The 20,020-nt window shown below is 37.5% G+C and overlaps 1 protein-coding gene across 1 annotated transcript in view; it reads left to right on the top strand.

The window, feature by feature from the left end:
• Positions 1-100: 100 nt before the first annotated feature.
• The window catches only part of GRK4 (G protein-coupled receptor kinase 4), a 38,358-nt gene continuing 18,438 nt past the window's right edge, over positions 101-20,020 (top strand). The window contains exons 1-7 of the mRNA XM_056490265.1: positions 101-337; positions 10,576-10,662; positions 11,314-11,426; positions 15,806-15,883; positions 16,901-17,001; positions 18,330-18,422; positions 19,792-19,855. Coding sequence (XP_056346240.1) covers positions 286-337; positions 10,576-10,662; positions 11,314-11,426; positions 15,806-15,883; positions 16,901-17,001; positions 18,330-18,422; positions 19,792-19,855 — 588 coding nt within the window. The 5' untranslated portion in view covers positions 101-285. The remainder of the gene's footprint in view (positions 338-10,575; positions 10,663-11,313; positions 11,427-15,805; positions 15,884-16,900; positions 17,002-18,329; positions 18,423-19,791; positions 19,856-20,020) is intronic.

Genomic DNA, 20,020 nt, shown 5'->3' with positions numbered 1-20,020 from the left:
GAGGGGGTGGCAGCGCAGGGGCGGTGCTGCCTGAGGCGGGCGGAGGAGCCATGGTCGGGGCGGGCGGGCGCTGCCTGCTCTCCGTCTCCGCCCTCGGGGAGGGGGAGCGCGGTGCCGGGGCGAGCAGCGGGTGATGGGGAAGAGGCGAGCGCAGTGCTGAGGTCCTCCGGGGCCGGATGAGCCGAGGCTTGGCGCCGCGGCGGTGGCGGGGCTGGAGGAGGGGGCGAAGGAGGCTGTAGGGGCGGCCCCCGCTCCGGCTGCCCTGAGGGGAAGGAGCCCCCGACCATGGAAATCGAGAACATCGTGGCCAACACGGTGCTGCTGAAAGCCCGGGAGGGTGAGAGCCGCGGGCGAGGCGAAGAGGGAGGAGAAGCGGGAGTTCGAGGCGGGGCGGGCTAAGGACGTATATCGGGGGAGGAAAAGGGTCTGAGGTGAGGGGGAAAGGGGCCCGCGAGGAGGGGGAGAGGAAGTGATGGAGGAGGAGAGGCTGGGAGGGAGGAGAGGCTGCCGGGCAGGGGGTCCGGGCGGGGCAGGGACCCTCGAGGGGGCGGCAGGAGCTCTCCCGGGGCGGCAGTGAGTCCCGGGCAGTGCCCTGAGGCACCTGCCCTGCTCCTCCCGCGGGATCTGTTCGGAGTTACTGCCTTGTGGCTTTGCTTCTGAAAAATCCGCCCCTTCCTCCCTTCCCTCTTGATTCTAATAGTGTTTTTACCGGATGTTTTAAAAAGGTCGTTAATCTGTAGTTCTCAGTTTGTTTATAAATATAAATGCGTATGGATATAAACGATAAAGTGACATAAATCTTCTCTGGAAAAACCTTGCACTCCATCTTGCTGAAATTCCTGCCTGCCTGTGAAAAACGTAGCTGTTGAATGCGACCTGTACTTTGTATTATCCTAATACATAAGTGTGCTGTTTTCCATTAGATTAGTATTTACAGTTTGACTCCCCAGAACACCTTGAGTTGAAGATTGCTCCCCCCAGCTAACAAACGTTTTGGGTAACGTTTAGATAATTAGTTTTAGTATAGCACGTGGTTGCTGTTTAAAAAAACATCCTGAACTAAGATCGTTCTACTGCTTTTCGTGTATATAACAGTCCATTAAATGGCCACTTGAAAGTCTCCCTGGATTACCAATGTACTTTGTGCAGAGTATATTTTTCAACTATGAAATGTGCATATTCTTTTTGGATTGGATCCTGCTTGTCTTAATTGCGTTGAGAAGTCCCATTAGTTAAGCTGGAGATGTTTAAAGTGAGTAAGAACAGCAGAATCTGCCTCTGTATGTTTTGCAAGTTCCTCCAACTCTAAATGGGTTTGGCACTTGCGCCATATGTGTATCCAGTTAAATTTGCCTTAAGCAGCAAGAGAGGAAAATCAGCTTTTTGACTTTGAAGTGGGGTTTAAAAAACAGAACAGTGATCACAATTTTGGGCCATTTTCCAACCGTAGCTGAAGAGACCACCTCAGACTAGAGGACATGTTTTGGCTGGTTTCACTGACAGTAACATGTCTGTGGTGGTGCTGCCTGAATTTGGAATTTGCATTGAAGTGATCTGAGAAATGAAGGGAAAGTGGAATCTGGCTCAAAACTTTACTGTGCCCAAACCCTCACCACAAAGAGCGGAGTGGTAATCTGCAGAGGCTTTTAAGTGGCTGCTTAATGTCAGGCTGCCTCTTTAGTTAAGGTTTCACTATGTTTAAAATAAATTATAGTGGTAGAACTGACCAAACAAGATATTTTAATGAACTAAACAAAAGTCTGAGAGCAGCTGATGTGAAGATCAGGTCTACCTGACGTGAAACTTAAAGGTGTAATGGGAATAATCTGTTTTTCTCTTTGTACCTTCAATTGGCCTGGGCTCTGTTGCGTAAGCATGCACAAAAATGTGAATTCTGGCTTTGAAACTCTAGAACCCCATTGATCAATTGGTAGAAGGTCATTTACCTTTTCATGTCTCAATCCCATGCATGGGGTACTTTTTATGTCACATTTTTCAAAACACTCATTAAAATGAAAGTAGTTTCTGTCTGTTGCATGCTCTGGCTGGTCTGGGAATGTCTGGTTTACTCCATCTGTCAAGACCATTCCATAAAATCCGTATCCCAGCTCTATTCTTATGTGCCTGAGAGATTGCAAGGCGATGGAATTTGCAAAGTTAAAGTGTGAGATAGATGCTTTCATATCTTCTTTGCTAAAAGGGCCTCACAACTGGGACAAAAGAGCAGACTTTCAAATTACTTTCCTTCCCACATTTCTATTATCACACTCTATAGTGTATGGAGAGGTGGGTTAGCATGGAAAAATGCAGAATTATTTCTTGTGGAAGAAAGTAATATCCAAAGCCAGTATACGCTAGCAGCTTCACTTATTTTCATGCATAGACTTTAGCCATGTCAGTAATCCTTTTTCTCAATGTGGGTGAGAGAAGGTGTTCACCTGGATAAACATGTGAGTTGTACAACCAAAGAAAATAACATGTAAACTACTGTGCTCTTATTCTTTCTATACAGTGCCTGTCAAAAGAAATCGGTGAGGCTTAATTATGGCTTGCATGGGTCAGTCTAACTTGAGACTCTTTCTGATGAAGATGAGGTAGTAAAAGGTTGCACCCTTGAACACATCTTACAAAGTCTTTTAATCCCTGAGATATGTCATTTTCATTTTGTAAATATAGAAACAATAAAAGATGAGTACCTGTCCACTTCTGGTGAAAGAGTATGGCACGTGCCTAATGGAAATTCAGAAATTCCCAATAAATAACACCAAATCTTACCTGAGCACGTAAACCAGCATTAACAATCAAAATCATGATCCCAGATTTGTACACATAATTATCTTCTAATTTTAGGTACTATAATACTTCTGGATGAGGATGTTGTTAGGATGTGAATATCATTGGGGTTTTACATTTGTAGGTGTGCAGAATCAGCACACCTTGAACAGTGAGGTTCATGTCTACCATTTAAATCTGATTTGATGCATAGAAAGTAAATTTGAACTGTGTTATTAGAGAGCAAGGAACTCAGATAAAATGAATCTTTTCTTGCTACTTTCTTCTCCTATACAATAAAAATAAGGTGCTATTGCTGTCTGTTTCTAGACTATCTACGTTGTTACTCAGTCGTACTGTTGATTTATTTCATTAGAGGTGTGAATTTTCTAATTCAATTTGCATGAGGATAACATCTGTTTATAGGAGTTCGCTAATGCAACTTTTCAGGTCATATGAAACCCCAGCTTCCCCCAGCCTCAAAACTTTTAAATTTTGTCTCTAAGAGGGTGTTCATAGCTTTTAATAAAACACTGTTTTAATAGAAGCCTGTCTCTTTTCATTGAAGACCTGTAGTGTCTCTGTAGCAACTGCAACACTTCTTCATGAAAAGAAGGGATCAGTATTCTTTATCTTTTTAAAGCCACTTGGTAAATAATCAAATGCCAGTTCTTTGCACATGTGGGTGTTGGTAACAACATAAGGTTCTTGAATGTAGCTACAACTAGAACATGATATGATAGCACAAAGTACCCTTTGGTATTTCATGGATGAAAGATTTAGGAGTCAGGAGCTGTACTGGGAGTTTTTCTCTCCTTGCCCAGTTTCTCAGTTGACCTGCTTGTGCTGAAAGCTGGCCTGTCCGTGGAGGGATTTGCCTTCAGATGAAATCTGCAGTGCACAGTGTTAACCCACAGGTTCCCTGTCCCTGGGCCCTGGATTAAGTGGCCTTCTGTGTCAGTCTTGCTCTTTCGTCTTGTACATATGTTACTTTTTGAGAGAAATTTGTATGTGGCAAAGAAAAAGTAAAAACTTCCTCTTAAGGTGAACCCAATGGTGGAACAAGCACTGGTGACTCAGTAGAAAAACAAGAGATTATAAAGCAAACTCAGAGTTGATCTTAAGAGTGCTGGAGTGCAGGAACTGAGATACAAAACCAGGTAAGTGTTAAGTGATAGTGTTGTATGAACTGAGATTGGAAGCTTTCACACCAGCTAGTCCATGTTCTTACTCAATTTGTGTGAAAGAGTAGTGTACAACAATATGTTTTCTAGTTGTGTACGAGAGCAGAGAAATTAACACATTCTTTTTTTTCCGGCAGAAAAATATTTGAAATTAGTTTCACTTGAAGGACATTGAAGAATTTGTCCCATAAATTGAGAGAAATAATAAATATAAACAAGGTTATTGTGAAAAACAAAAAAAAGTTCCCCCTCAATTTTTATTTTATATTCACTTTTCTCTTTATGTCTTCTGTTTTTACATCAGTCACTCTCAGTAAATCCTTTATCTCACATATAGTCTGTGATGTTGAGAAGGAAAGATATTAATCCCTGAATGTTTTAAACTGCTTAGGTGTCTTTCTTTTTTCATTACCTAAGGTAATAGTCTCAAAAAATACACCCAAAGGGTAGATGCATCATTCCTTTGAAGTCAGTAGCAGTTTTCTCCAGGTGAGGATCTATGCCAAGAGTATATTTTAAACATACCTGGTCCATTTGCATCCACTTTAAAATTCATTTATACTGCTATGACAGGAGCAGTTTGGGAATGAGAATTGGGTCTGCTGTTAGGCATATAATATTCTCTGTGTCGTGACTGATTTTGGCTAAATTATGGTCATGCCTCAAATAAATTTTCCCCCAGCTCTTGGTTGTATGGTTCTAGCCTGTGGTTGCAGAGTGGGTGAGGTAGTTTCCAGCTGGATCCATTAGCCAATATAGGCTATGAGGGTTTTTTAGTTGGTTTTTTTCTTATGTTGCTGGGTGTTTTGGGTTTGGGGTTTGCTTCCCAAACTTAGTTTTCGAAAGGATGGGTAAGCTTGTGCAGATTTGATAATTGCTAAGTGCTGTCCAAGGATGGGTTTAGAAGGAAGGAACCTTTCAGTAGCAGAATGTAATCACAGTTTGGCCTAAGTAATCCTGTAAGATACTTGTTTCGGAATAATTATCTTGATGATGTATTCTTCACAGAAAATAAGCAGTCTACTCAAATAGTGAGTTTTATCTGTCTGAACTTGAAAGCAATTGGAATAATTCTGCAAGCAAAATAAATCCTACTTTTGCTTGCAATATAAGATACTTCAGTGTAGTGTTGATGATTTTGTGTGTGTTTATAACTAGGAAGATAAGTCTATGGAGATTGCTCAAATCACTGTAGTTTGGCTATTGAACTAAACTAAATTCTTTAAATATTTCAGGGGTAGATTGAGTGGGAAAGTAAGGCACACTCATACCGAGAAAGTCCACCAGCAGCAAATATGAATTTTAACATGAGGGTGCTGAGAGTTTTTGTAGTTGCTTTCAATTGTTGTCAGTTCTTCCCTCGTTTTTCTCCTATGTTCTCTTGCACTCTTATTGCATTGTGCTTTAAATTGCCTGTAAACTCATTGTGGCAGGAAACATGTCTTCCTGTGTTTGTACAGAATTATGCACAATGCCTGCCTTTTTTGTCCTTTATTTAATGAACTGTAAGGAGAATGCATGTGGGCAAGTTGGATTCTTAAATAATTACATTTACTAAATAAACACATCATGAGAGGTCTAGTAATTGATACACACTGCTGCTTTGCTTATTTCAAATATGGCAATATTTGACAATAGAGGTTTCACAATGAGCTTAAAGGAATTTTATTTCTTTAATACTGTTGCACTCTTAGTGTACTATCATGTGAAAAAAAATCCTTGTTTGTTGACTGTAAAATTGCGGTGTTGGTGTTTTTTTCCCCTCCTAAACCCTGTTCATTGGCTGGTTGTAGATATCTCGAACTGTATACAGAGATGTTACATTGTTTGACTGTGAGAACAGATAAATAAACTTTAGTTCATATCGGTTAGAGTTACTTGAGTTGATACAAGCTTTCCATTCCACACCTAATTGGTGAAGTGCAGAGGCTGTGCAGAGCGTGTGCACTGGCATTCCTACTTGTGCACATGATCACTGGAGCTGCATAGAGAGCCCATGTGAAGAACCAGTTGTTCGAGTGGCTATAGCTGTGGGAACAATAAATGATTGTGCACATAAACGGCACAAATGTTCACGTAGAGAGCTGGCCTTTTAACTGCTTGCTGTGTTACTGCCTTAATAGTCAGATGAGCAAGAGCACTTGAGTATTACCTTGCTGAAGTCCAACTGCATGTACTTGAATCCAGGAGTGTGAGGACTATTATCTTATAAATGCCGTAACGATCTGTAATCTATAGATATCTTTTGTTTATTTATTGTAGTACTTGCATTTTTCTTTTGTTTGCATTCAGAAGTACCTTGGCCTTTGTAATGCTGGTGAGTTAGGTGCTAACCTTGTGCTGAAACCTGAGTTTCCAGCCAGGTGATTCTCCCAAGTTTACTGAAAACCGACCAGATTGTATTTATCATATGTCTGGGAAAAAAAACCCAACCCAAACAAACAACCTCCATAGAAAATGTTGCCACTCTGTTTAATGTCGTTGTTAAACTGTGGCCAGGCTTGAATTGATACAAGCTTGTACTTGTTGAAACTTGATACAAGTTGTATTTTGTCAAAAAAGACATCTGACATGCAGAATGGAGAAGGTTGTTGCGCATCCCCACAGCAGTACCTTGTGAGCTGTCTCTAGAACTAGAAGCATGACAGCCTTCCTCAAGTGATGGTATGTGTAAGCTTGTCTTCTAGTCTGAACTTGGTACTATTCCAGTGTTATGGTCTGATCTGAGGAGCTGAGGTATTAATTCCACACTGTTTTGTGTCTTGAAGGTGAATCTTACCCAATAAGGGCATAAAATCAAAATTTGTTACTCAATGGGCAATGTTTATAAATGTCTGTATAGCATAAGGCCATAGTTAAACAGGATTGTTTTGGGGTTTTTTTAGTGAAAGGTTTTAATCCTTATTGTGAGCGGTTTGAAGGAAAATATTCTGGAACTAGGAGAAGATTTGAATTCATGTGAGTTTTAAATCTATTAGGAAACTTGCCTGCTACTGCCTCTGCTGTGGGAAAGACATATTTTAAGGTAGTTTATGTACCTGGCTTTTTTTCATGTGTCTCAGTGTAGGTGACGTACAGCACGTGTATCAATTGTTTTGCATTTTTCCTTGAACCAATTGGTTTGATTTATACAATGAAAGCGTGCTGTAGGTTGTCATCTTGTTTCAGTCTTAGAGTTTCAGAGCTTATCTGGGTGTGGTCTAGTATGAATTTCTCAGCTGGTATCTGACAATCTGGTTTGTGGAATCAGTTTTGCAAGAATGAAGTTGTAGCAATCGTGCACCTTAGTGCTACAGAGTTGTGTGCTGTTCAGCCTCCCAGTGCTTCTCAGCCTCACATACACGATGCTTGCCCTGCACAGGCAGAAGAGCTGAGGCACAGAGGTCCCCAATAAACTCCATACCAGAATCTCAGTGTCAGTGCAGCAGCCAGTTAAGTAGGATTCTGCATGACAGAATCCACATTTTTTGTCTCAAGGAAAACTGATTTAATAATGTTTGGTGAACATTGTGCTCACTGAAATGACAGTCGGTCTGCAGATCAAGTCCACTAGGAAGACCTCTGTGCCTTGTGAGAAGTGCATCTGAGGACTTAAATCATATTCTTATTTCTTGACATAGGTTGTGGCCACAGCAATTTCAGTTTTTGCAATTAGTTGTGGTTTTACTGATGAATAAGCCAACTGCATTGCCTTACATAATTTTTTCAAATATTTCTCTGAAGATTAGAAAAAAAAAGTTGAAATAAAATATCTAAGTATTTTGCCTGTACAATATTCTAGTGCAGTGATCTAACTGAATTTAGTATGTATCTTTTTAAGAAGCAAAAATGGAGAAGGAGTTAAATGTTGAAATTGTTACTCTAAGAAGTAATTTGGGAAGAAGCAAAAGGTAAGGTTCTTGTGCACCTGAAAATGCAATTGAAATTTCTCCTCACTGTGATGGTGTATTGCTGCATTTACCCTTCTCTTTGTACAAAATGAGTCCCTTCAAGCTGGACATTTCTTTCAGCCATGATTCCATCTGAAAGAGGCAAAAGCATTAATTCATCTGAGCCCCAGAGGTCAACCAGAAAGCACCTTAACCTAATGGTTTTCTGGCTTTTCTGTTGGAAAGTGAACTGTTGGTCATTCTGAAAGAATTTTATCTGTAGTGTTTTAGAATGAGATTTTGAATAGAAGCTCTGAAATCAATATTAAGACACTTTCAAACCACAACTGTTATAATTTGATTTGATACTTCTTTTAAACTGCCTCAAATGGAAAAGGATTTTGCAATTAGAGAATAACATGACAAACAAATTGGCCTCTTGTCATAACTTTTACCAGAAATGGCTCTTTACATTACAGGGACCTACAGACTTTTACAGTGCATTTGCTGTAAATACAAGAACATTCAGTTCAGAGTTCAGAGTTTAGTTGATACTGCTAAGCACTTGATTCTTGTGTATCATTAATAAATTATATGTAGCCCTTATTGACTTCTGTAGGATGGTGAATGCAGTTGCACTCTAGCATGTGTTCTCTTTTTGTAAAATGAAGTTCATAATGGTCTCACTGTAAGTAACTGGCCAAATATTTGGGCAAAATATAGCACTTTTTGTGATGGACTTGAAGTAAAATGCACTAGTGATCCTCTCCTTGTTTTTTGGGTTGGGATGGGTTGGGTTTTTTCTTTGGCAGGGCTTCAGAACATGGTATTTTTTATATATATCACAGTCCATTTTGCATTTTCCAAACAGCATTGTGATATGAGTTTGGGATCAGTTTATCATTCTTGATCAGTACTGATTGTATGGTGTCTTGCACAAGTGACTCTTTCTGGGCAGTTTCTAACAGAAGAAATTTAACTTCTATGGACCTTGTAGCTTAGTGTAATGTTTGGTTACGTGGCTAAATGTGACACTTCTATGCGTTGTTTTTCATGATCACTAATCCATGCCCAGGCCTTGTTATTTAATGTATGTTATAGGCTATCTATGTTAATACTCCTTGATTTTCTTTGTGTTCAATTCTCTTAGAAGGGCTCTATGCTTTGTGTGATTTGATTTTTTTTCAAGCATATATTCATCTTCTTTTAAGATCAAAAGTATTTTGTTAAAATAGTGACAGGTTTTTTTTTTTTTTTAATGATGCTGGTAATTACAGCCTCATTGTTAGTTCTGGTACTGCTTGAAATATGGGATGGGAAGAAGATTCCATATTTTGTGTTCTAAAACTTTATAGAAGTCAAATGACCTCTAGAATGATTATTAAGGAAACAAAGTGCATAAGAAGTTTGGGGTTTTTTTAGAGAGTAGGTGTCAGTTCAAAGAATGTCCACACGCCAACATTTATAGGTGTTTTATTCCTTTTTTTTTTTACCTTTTTAGGGATACTAGAGTGTTTTGTTGCAGCAACCTAGTAAGATGTCAATATTCCTGTAAGCAAGGATAGTGTAAATTTGGTATGAACCAAAGTGCACTAAGCTGGGCCTAGTCTAACTGCATTGGTGGAATGGTTCAAGAAACTGTGTGTTTGAGTAAAGAGGCACTTTAAAAAATAGATATTTTGTTATTCTGAAGATGTTAGTTCCTTTTACCCTAACGATTTAATTCTGAAAGATTTGGTACCCATTGCTGCTTAGTTTCTATTCAGGTTACATTGGGTAACTCCCTTCCTTTTTGTCCCATTGTGGTTAGCAGTGTGTACTGCTTTGGTATGGTGAGAAAGCTTCTGTGCAGATTTTCTGCTGCTCTGTCATGTGGAAGTGCATCTGATTATATCACTTAAAAATCTTTTAAAATCTTTTGCAGCAATAAATTACTCTTCCACAGGAATGTTTTGGATCTGAAAGTGTATATATGTTCCTGTCTATCTGTGCTTTTTTGATAAGTATGCATATCTTCTGTAAATGAAATTGGCTAAGGTAATGTGCTGAAAGTCCAATGTAACAGAAAATGTTACAGATATATTTTTTTAGAAACTGATAAAAATACTGTGGTAGTTTTTTAGAGTTAATACTAATTCAACACCAGTGCCGTGAAATCTGAAGCAATGAAAATATCTAAATTTTATAACAGCTAAGTTCTTCCTGGTATGGCCTAGAGTAAATAGTGTGTATTTGGGCTATGCCCTCTCATTTATTAGTGGGGTCTACTCTTACTGTTATTACTGCCCTTAAAGAGAGAATATTTATGTATAACTTCATTATAAAAAATGTGTTTAACAACTTTGTTCCCCGTATTTTGTTACTCAACTTTCTTTTCTTCCATTCTTTGCCATAGTTGAGATAATTATCAAAAATTTTTTTTTGTTCCAATTTCAGTGTTCCAGTTTTGTTTGTGATTTTCAAAATACCTAGATATTTGTCTTTTCTCTGCAGAGACATTCTACATACACAGCCAAAATGTGAAATATTTGGCTTGGAAAAGACTTTACATGAAACATGAAAAAATGCACAAAAGTTCTTCTATATCACATTTGTTATTGGTTTGGATATTCTTGTAGATGGATTTCTTTCTAGGCATGAAAAGTTGTCTGACACATCTGTGTAGAACTGACCTAATTTCATGCTGCTCATGTTATGTTCTACTTTACTCTGACAGTATTGTGTTTTACATTATTCATATTTTCTTCTAGGCAAACGGAGTGGGCGTAGTAAAAAATGGAAAGAGATGCTGAAGTTGCCTCCTGTCAGTCACTGTGAGGGTATTCGGTGCTCCATTGGTGAGTGTCCTGTAGCATAAAGCTTCTCCTTTGAGAGAGAAGGGTAAGAGTTTTGTGCTGTTAATGGAAAGGATTCTGTCTTGCTTCTAAATGCTAAATAGCAAAAAAGAAAGTTATTAAACTTCTATTATGATAGAGAACTTATGAGAAAATAAAATTTATGAGATTAAAAACTGTATCACAACTCCTGGTTTGTTAAAGGAAACTGTTCCTAAAGAATATATTTACCTTGAATTAGAAAAAGAAATCACATTATAAATTGATGGTAATATATTTTATCCTTTTCCTTAATGTCTTGTAATAGTGTTTTTAACCTTTTGTGTTATCTTGTATACCCTCTTTCCAAACAATTTTGTTTGTTTTGGTATTGCAGTTTCACAGTATGGGGGCTTTCTGCACCCTAACCTAAATTAACCTCAAACATATATTTCAGTGTGTTTTTGGTAAATGGGATAGTCAATAGAACACAGATTTGATGAAGAGTGTTTCATTAGTCTTTGAGATTATTGCATATTTATAGTATCTTTGATAAATATGTTAATATAATTTCTTCATGTTTTAGTGATGTTTTTCTGACCTCAAATGGGAGTAATGACTATCCTACTAGAAAAATTAAAATAAAGATATTTAAATATATTTTTTTTTCCCCAGAAAGAGACTATAACCAGCTTTGTGACAAACAGCCAATAGGAAGACTTCTCTTCAGACAGTTCTGTGATTCCAGACCAGATTTGAAAAGATGCATTGAATTTCTGGATTCAGTGGTAAGCAGTGAGAAGTGAATGATGGTGATCAGTAGGCATTTGTTTATATATTCTTGTATGTAAATATTTGCTTTTTGTGCTGGTTTTACTAGGATAATTTTCTTCATTGTAGCTCATTTTGTGCTATATTTTGGATTTTAGACTGAGATTATGTTGGTAACAACGATGTTTTATTTCTTGGTGAACAGTGATTGCACAGTGTTAAAGCCTTTGTGTTCCTCATGCTGCCCTAAAAGTGAGGAGGTTGATGGTGCACAAGAAGATGGGAGTGGACACAGCCAGGACAGCTGAGTCCAAGGGATAGCCTATACCATACGGTGCTGTACTCAGCAATAAAAGCTGGGGAAAGAAAGAGGCAGGGGGGAAGTTACAATTTGCCAGCTAGCTGTTATATATGAGAATGAAGCCCTGCTTTTCTGGAAATGACTAAATATCTCCCTAGCAATGGGAAGAAATGAATGAATTTCTTACTTTGCTTTGCCTGTCAAACTGTCTTTATTTCAAGCTGCAAGATTTCTCACTTCTGACCTTCTGGTTATTAGTAGGGGGAATTGAGTGAGTGCCTGTATGGGGTTTAGCTGCCTGCTTGGTTTAAGAACCAACCATTTTATTAATTTTCTCTATACACCTCTGTTTCCTAATGCTGTGTACTTGAAAACAGTGTGATCTACTCTTTGCTGACTGTAAGGCTGTGATTTGTGGTCCATCCATGGGATGGATGTCATAAAACTGTCTCTGTTACTTAGAGGAAAATGTTTAGTGTTTACTGTAAAGTCTTTGCCATCTTGGTATGGTCAGAGCTACAGAAATGGGCATGATGGGAAAGAGAGAAGCAATTTTAGGAAGACGTGCTGCTTGGCTTCTAGAGCCTGAAAGGATGCCTGTATTATGAGTATTACTTGCTATACTCAGGCTTCAAAATGTTACAAACATAGACTTAAAAGTGTTGCAACTTGCATAGAAGCCCTAGGCTACACAGCATGTGTTAATTAAAAAAAATACAATGGAGATGGAAATTTAGAGAACCATTTATGGAAGGAGAAAAAACAATTTTTTGAGACTAATGGAAAAGATCTTGAAATATTTGCATCTTGATATCTAATGCTGAAGAACAAGGGGAGGAAGGAAGTGTGCCCACAGCTATATTTTGCAAAAAATCCTCAGCCCAAAACCCTTTGGGGAGGGGGAAAGTAATGAGAAGATTAGGCAGGCACAAAACAGCCCTTAAGAGGAGTGAATAAAAGCTCAGAGCTTTTGTTTCATTGTCCCTCACAGTTAATCCAAGAGCAATAAGATACAGTCTCAAACTGAGGTTACTGCTGAAAGAACAGGTTTTCTCATTCCAGCCATTTTTGCTCTTACATGCAGAGAACAAATGACCAAAGAAGATAGAAGTAGGGTAGTGCTGCTGCTTGCATGCATCCCAAACTACAATACTGGAATGCAAGATGGCTCTGGAAGAGGCAAGGTGTAAGGAACGTACATGGGATTATTGCTGTGCCTCCCATTTCACTCTATCTTCCCCTGTTGGAGTAAAAACTGAGGCACTAGATCAGCTAAAAAAGGAATTTGAGTGTCAAATAAGTGGAATTGTTTATATTTGTCAATGAATCTGGCATGCAATTGGGCTTATTCCCCAGGTGTGTTTCACTTTTGTGACTCTCAGGAGCTGTTTGAGCACCAAATTCCAGAGACTAGATTGACAGTTGGAGACTGAATTGATTGATAGGAAATCCAGAACAGTGGAGCTTTCATTCCTGAAGTGAATATAAACCAGAACCCTTAATGAGCGCCCTGCACTGACAGCTGTGGATGTGCCCTTAATGGTTACAACTTCTGCACACATTTCAATCCTTATATCTTAGATAAGGCGTAGCAGAATCTTTGGCAGCACAAAAGATAATGAATCTTAGACATGACTGTAAGGCAGGTGTGTCCTTGCTCTACAGGTGTCATTTTCAGGTAAAACTGCCTCTGATAAGTAGCTGTTTTTCACTAACTGAAAAATTTGAATTGTTTTGAAGTATGCAACCTATAATGTTGTGTGGATTGCAACACTTCTGTGAATTAACGAAGACTGGTGTAACTGAGATGATCTGATGTAAGGGATGGTTTCACAATTCATTTTTATTTTTTGTTTAACCTCCATTTGAAAAATCAGGGTGAAGAATTATTCTTGGGAATCATTGAAGCAAGATAACCTTTATTTAGTGTCTCTTATGATCTGAAACTAGCATCCTGTCTTGATCAAGGATGTGAGATAAAATATCTACTATCTCTTACAGATGGTTCCTGAGTTAGCCTGATTCCCTTTTGTGCACTTTAGCAAGCTTGTTCTTTTGGGGGCTGAGGGTTTTTTTTGTTGATATTCTTTGTAAGGCAATACAGGAAGCAAAAGCTGAGGCTATGTTTTCACCTTGTCTTTTACCAAGTTTAAAATTTTAAACTTTTAAATTTTTTTAAATTTTTTTAAATTGTTAAAGAAATTTTAGACTTTTGGAGAAAAAAAAACAATACCCCAAATGAAATGTCATAGCCTTAAAAACCTTGCATCTTAGTTAATAAAGTTTTATCATTCTTTTACATGAAGCAATGTGATGTCAGCAGTGTGGTTATTTCAGGAATCCAAAATCAAGTTAGTACCAGTACAATGTTGTCTACTGGTACTGAATACTGAGTCTGGTAAGCTCCAGTTCTTGGGAAGGTGTGACCTAAAAGTCTGGAGTCAGCTTGGTTTTACAGAAAGAAGAGTTGTGAAATAACTGAATGTAAGTGATGGAAGTTAAAGTGAGGAATTAGAGTTATCCGATCTAGTGACTCATTTCGCTAGCTAGGGACAGGGTTAGTCACATATGAAGGGAAATGGGTGAGAGCTCAAACTTCCCTGTAACTAACAGAATTATTTGGAAAGGCCTTCTCTCAAAATTCCTTTTAAATTACACTATCCACTTAAAATAGCATGCCTAACTATTTGTATTAAATTAGTGTTAAAGGTGCTAAGTACACTGCTAAACTTTATGTTGATAAACTTTTCTGACTTGCTCAGGTTGCTTTGCAGTTGCAGAAGAATTCCTTACCATAAGATTTTTTTTTTTTTTTTTTTTTTTTTTTTTTTTTTTTTTTTTTTTTTTTTTTGTGAAATTGAACAGCAGAAATAGTGGCTTGCATTTGGATTGGTGGATTTGAGTAGCATGCTGAAGTGGGTGATACCATAATGTCTAAGTAGAAAAAGTTGATGACTTAGTAGTGAGTCAGTGTGGATTAGTTGTCATTAATGGCAGAACTGGAAATCAGGGATTCTGTTATTTCCAGTACTCTGTGTGTGTGTTTGGTTCTTGAACTGGCATTTTTAGTGTTCTAGTTTTCTTTATAAAGATAAATAACTTCTGATCAGATCAATTACTTGTAATTTCCAATGATATTTCTAATGATTGTTGTCCCAATATGCCCAACTGTTGTTTGTTTGATACAGTCCTCCATTCTGGAAATCTGCCATGTATTCTTTATTCCTAGGTGCATGCATTTTCATCCTGAAATATGAAATAAGCTTTGATTGAGTTGGCTCAGCTAACAAACCTAATACGCGTTGCAGTTTGAGATTGCTCTCTTTTAATTCATCTTTCCCCAGATTTTGTGTTGTCTTTAACTGCTGTAACTTCTGATGTCTGCTTCTAGATTATTCCATAAAATTATTATTAGTAAGCAGTTCTTGGAGTTTTTCAGTAGTAGTATCTCTGTGGTGATTTGTTGGTTGTGGGTTTTTTCCATAAGTAGTGAGTTCTGGAGCTCCATTCAGCTGCCAGTTGTTTATCTGCAAAACACACTGTGTTGCACAATTCTTTTTCTACATCTCCGTACCAGATGTTACTAAGTCAAAAACTTTCAAAATTTATATCTACTTAGTTTTATTTTTTAACAAGAATGATGTTTTGTTTAGATCTCATTTATTATCTTGTAGAAAGTAGTCTTATCCTGTTTTTACCCAAAACTGTAGCAAAGAATAATACATGAAGGGAAAAAAGTACAGTGAAGAAAAAGCTGATTACTATACTCTTAATTATTTTCCATCTGGGTCATTCTGTCCTACAGTACCACATAAATACTATTTCATTGTAATTCATCTAGTTTAACCTCAAGGATGCAGTTTCTGTAATTGCATTTATACTAATTGTTAGGTTTTGTATGTTTTCCAAAGATTAACTTCCATATTCTTTGTTTTTTTTCCTTAGGACTGACTGTTCTTCATACGTTTCACTATATAGTCTTCTGTTCCTTTTACATTAGGAGTTTTGTATTATTCTTGATAAAATTTACCTATCATCATGTAAAAGATGCCAAGTGGCTCTGAACATAATATAATTTTCAATTCCATTCTCCAGGCAGAGTATGAGGTATCTTCAGATGAAAAGCGCATAGACTGTGGCCTCAAAGTTTTAGAGACGTACTTCACTAATGGGGTAAATATATTGCAAAAGATTTTCTCAAGTGTTTTGTAAGTGTCAGATAAATAGAGAGATCTAAGTGGTTGCATTGTTTTTAGTAAAGTGACTTTCAAACTTCATTGATCCCATTTTTTTCTTTCTGAGAGGTGTGCTGCCTTCTAAAATTCTGCTCAATCAACTTGAGCAGAAAACTTGACTGAGCTCTGCTTTTATAACAACTACAATTACAATTTTTTCTCCATTAAACACCTAAAGAAAACTTAAAAACAAATTAACTCAGGTTATTGTAGTCTGAAGTCTTTTAAACTCCTGCATAGAGTTTGCTGTAAATCTTCAAAATTGCTATAGGTTTTCACAAAGTGAAATGCTATTTTCTTCTGAAGCATTACTTTCAGTTTTCCCTGGTAATCATTAATAGCTGGTTTTTTTCATTTATCAAGAGTCTTTTTTTTGATATCCAGTGGAAGCTTTTCTGTGGGTATATAATTAGATATTTGCTTTTTATGAATAGATGCTCCTTCTGCTTCTCTTGCTTTGGCCATCTTATACAGAAGGTCTTGAAGGTGCCTTAAAACAGAATCTAAATTTGCCACATCTTTTTGAGAATTTCTTTGTGACTACCATAAATCACGTACATTTTTTAAAACACCCCAAATTTTTTTGGTCTGGTTTGAAATAGTTTCCTAGCCTGTGTTTGTGTCTTTCTCCTTTCCATCCTGCCAAGCCAAAGACGTGACTTGTTTTTTTGGTGATAGACTTATGGAAAGAAAAAGAAATTTGACTTATTGCCAAGTTTGTCCCCCCAGATACTGAAATAGTAGATAACTGAAAAAACTTTCAGTGCATTGTTCTGTAACAGGAAATAAATAAAAATTTCACTCAAATACAACTTTCTTGATTTTCTTAGTCAAACCATTCCTTTCTTTTTCCTGTATTAAAAATTTTAATTTATCTTTGAATACAAAACTTTTAGTTTTTCTGTTGATTTACATGCTTTCATTGTTGCTTTCCTTTCTTTTTTATTATGTTAAGTCTGCAGCACACTTGCCAGAAATACCTCAGGAAACAGTAAATGAATGTAAAGCAAGACTGGAAAAGAACCCTTCTAAGGATCTTTTCATGGACTGTACTAGGTAAGTTAAAATTGCCTAGTGCTAAATTAGAGAATTACAAGAGAAATTTGTGTGTTTCTAAGGAAAGTGAAAGATGAAATTGTTATACCCAGGAGTACCGAGTCTATGAAAGGAGTAAAGTAAAAAACTTGGAACAGATTTATTAAATCACATCCTTCAGTTGTGATTTAGATGTTTGACTTTTAAGAGCTTTAATGCTGCTTTTGCATAAAATCACACTGTTGTCTGCCACCAAGAACTCTGTAAGATAAATGGTATTTCTCTTTATTGTATTCTTTTTGAGTGACTCTCTTTCATGATGAAGGTACTCAGAAAAATATGAAGTTATAAGTTGAAACTTCAAAGGTTTCTGAGCAATGTTAGGTGTCTAAGGTTCTTGAAAATGGCTTTAACCGAGGCCGACACTTACGTGCCATTAAGATGGCTGATTAGAGGATCACTTGTGATAGTTAATATAAAACAGTACAACTTGGTTTTCTTCTGCAGTCATGAAGGGATATTTCACACAGTAGTAGGAAGGCTTTTCTTGGAGGGATGGTACATGTTTATGAGTGTTGAATGTTTTCTAAAGCCTTTATGTTTCTAATATTTCTGGTTCTTCGAGGCATGCTTGATCATGTCTGAAGGATGACTACAGGTTTTGTCACTGCTTGGGTCATCTCCCTGGCAACAGAAATAAGCATGCTATGTAACAAGCTGAGATTATGAGATTGAAAGGGCTGTGTGAGAACACCTTGTAAAACATGTCTCAAATGGAGTGTCTCATGTCGGTGATTCCCTTTCCCTTGTCCAATAAATACCTGACTACAGTTTGAATTACTTGTTTCTCTCCCTACCTCCATCTTGGTGTGTTTCTTTTAAGGGAATGATAAAGTGCTTGGTGTTCAAGGTTTGGTTATGGCATTTAGTACTTCAATTTCAAATCCTAGAAAAAACAATTATTTACCAGTCTCCAAAGAATGCATAAAACCTTGTAGATACTTTGAGGTCATATTTGCATGGTCATACATGCATAAAATAGCTGCTGAGAAGCTGATGTTTAAATGGGTTTGAAGATAATAAAAATGCAGAGGTCAAAGTGTCTAGTTCCTATAAGCAGCAGTAGTTTGGCCTTCACAAACGCATTGACAGAAACAGTTTTCTAGAACAGGCACTCACTCTGTGAGACATGTAGGTTAAAACCATTATAGAGCACACTGGCTATGTTTTTCTGCCTTTGTCTTCATCAATGTGTTTAAATATATGTCTGTAGATTGATAGCCCCTCCTGCTTCAACAACCTTTTCCAGAATAAGATGGATTTTATTTTTCTGTTTATTTTCCTGCTAGAATTGTCCATGAGTACCTAAGCAAAAGACCTTTTGAAGCTTACCAGGAGAGTATGTATTTTTCCCGTTTTTTACAGTGGAAATGGCTGGAAAAGTAAGTTTGTTTATAATGTTTGCATTGTAATTTAGCTTTGTTTTGTGGCAAATTTTGATTTTCATGCTGGAAATGCTGTAGACCTGAATGCTAAATGAGGCTGCCTGTCTAAGGAATCATGATCTGAAAGACAAGATGTAAAGGGTGGTGTTGATGGACAGCTAGAGAACCAATACTCCAATGGAACTGTGTCTGTAGCCTTAAGTAGTAATCTTAAGTCTTTAAGTGGTATATATGCAAATTCAGAAATGTTTGGCTGTCAGCTGTGCAGTGGAATACCAATCTTTCTTGGGACTACTATCAGCCCTTAGTTTCAAACTTGGTCTAGTTAGTGGTTAATAAGCAGATTAATCTAGTATTACAACCCACTGGGTGATTGTATAACTACTAGGTTTTTTAGGGTGTTACAGATATAGATCTAGTAACTACAAGATAGCAAGACTTATATATATACACACACACACACACACACATATATATATATATATATATATAAGAATCTAGTTTGGACTTTTAAATCAATACTAGATGAATGTCCAGACTCTTTCAGAAGGCTGAAATTGTTATAAATTGATTCAAATTCAGACCCCTGAGTAATGTGATCACATATTCAAACATGAAGGTGCTTGAGCACTGATCTTGTTGTAAGTTCCAATTATCCAATATCTTCATTTTATTGAAATGTAAAAGCCAATAAGAAAACTAGGGAAGTTACTCAAATTTTCAACTAAATGAACCTCCACTGTTGTCCTGAGAACAAAGCTGGAGTAACAGTGAGTGCTCATTTAAAGCAAAACACAGGAAACACTACCTTGTAATAGCCCTGCTCTGACACATTTAAGAGAGTTTTAGCACAGTGATCGACTTCCAGTTATCTGTTACTCCTCTTCTGCATCAATACCTTAACCGTTTGGCTCTTGAACTGCTCTTGCATGCCACAACTCTTTCTTTTGTGAAAAAAGTGAAATCAGAAGTGGTTTACCTTTTAAATGCCACGTTGTAAGCATGATCCCATTGAAATGCAGTCTGCATGTCAGCTAAGGGAGGCAATAGGAGGTGATAAATGGCCTGTGATGAGAACTCCTGAGGCTCTAAGTGGGTAGCAAAGGGCCGAGCTGACCAGCTTTTCTTCCTGCTATCGGCAGTGCCTGGTGACCACATGAGGGAGCCCATGTTTCTTAGCAGAAGAAATTAATTTGAAATTCAGCTTGTTATAGTGCCTCTGTCGTACTTCTACATGAAGTTAATGCAGCATTTGTTCAGAAATATGTCAGAACAGAGAGGAGAAAATGAAGACAAGATATCATGGTGGGGAAGGATTACTAACGTGTAATTCCTGTTGTAGTAATTGTTTCTTTCTGTTAATCAGGCAGCCAGTAACTAAACACACGTTTAGGCATTACCGAGTACTAGGCAAAGGTGGATTTGGAGAGGTGAGTACGGAAGTATCTTTCTGCGAGGCAGTTCTTAAGGAATTTTAGAAAAAGGAGAGTCTGTTTAACTCTTGTCTCTATGAATCTACATTTGACACATCACCTGGCAAGCTGTTGTCGATATAAACTGCTTTACTTTGTTAGTTTAAGCATTGTAGATCATGC

This window comes from Oenanthe melanoleuca, chromosome 4 (genome assembly GCF_029582105.1).
Source record: "Oenanthe melanoleuca isolate GR-GAL-2019-014 chromosome 4, OMel1.0, whole genome shotgun sequence".
Taxonomy (NCBI): Eukaryota; Metazoa; Chordata; class Aves; order Passeriformes; family Muscicapidae; genus Oenanthe; species Oenanthe melanoleuca.
This window is presented reverse-complemented; position numbering and strand designations above follow the sequence as displayed.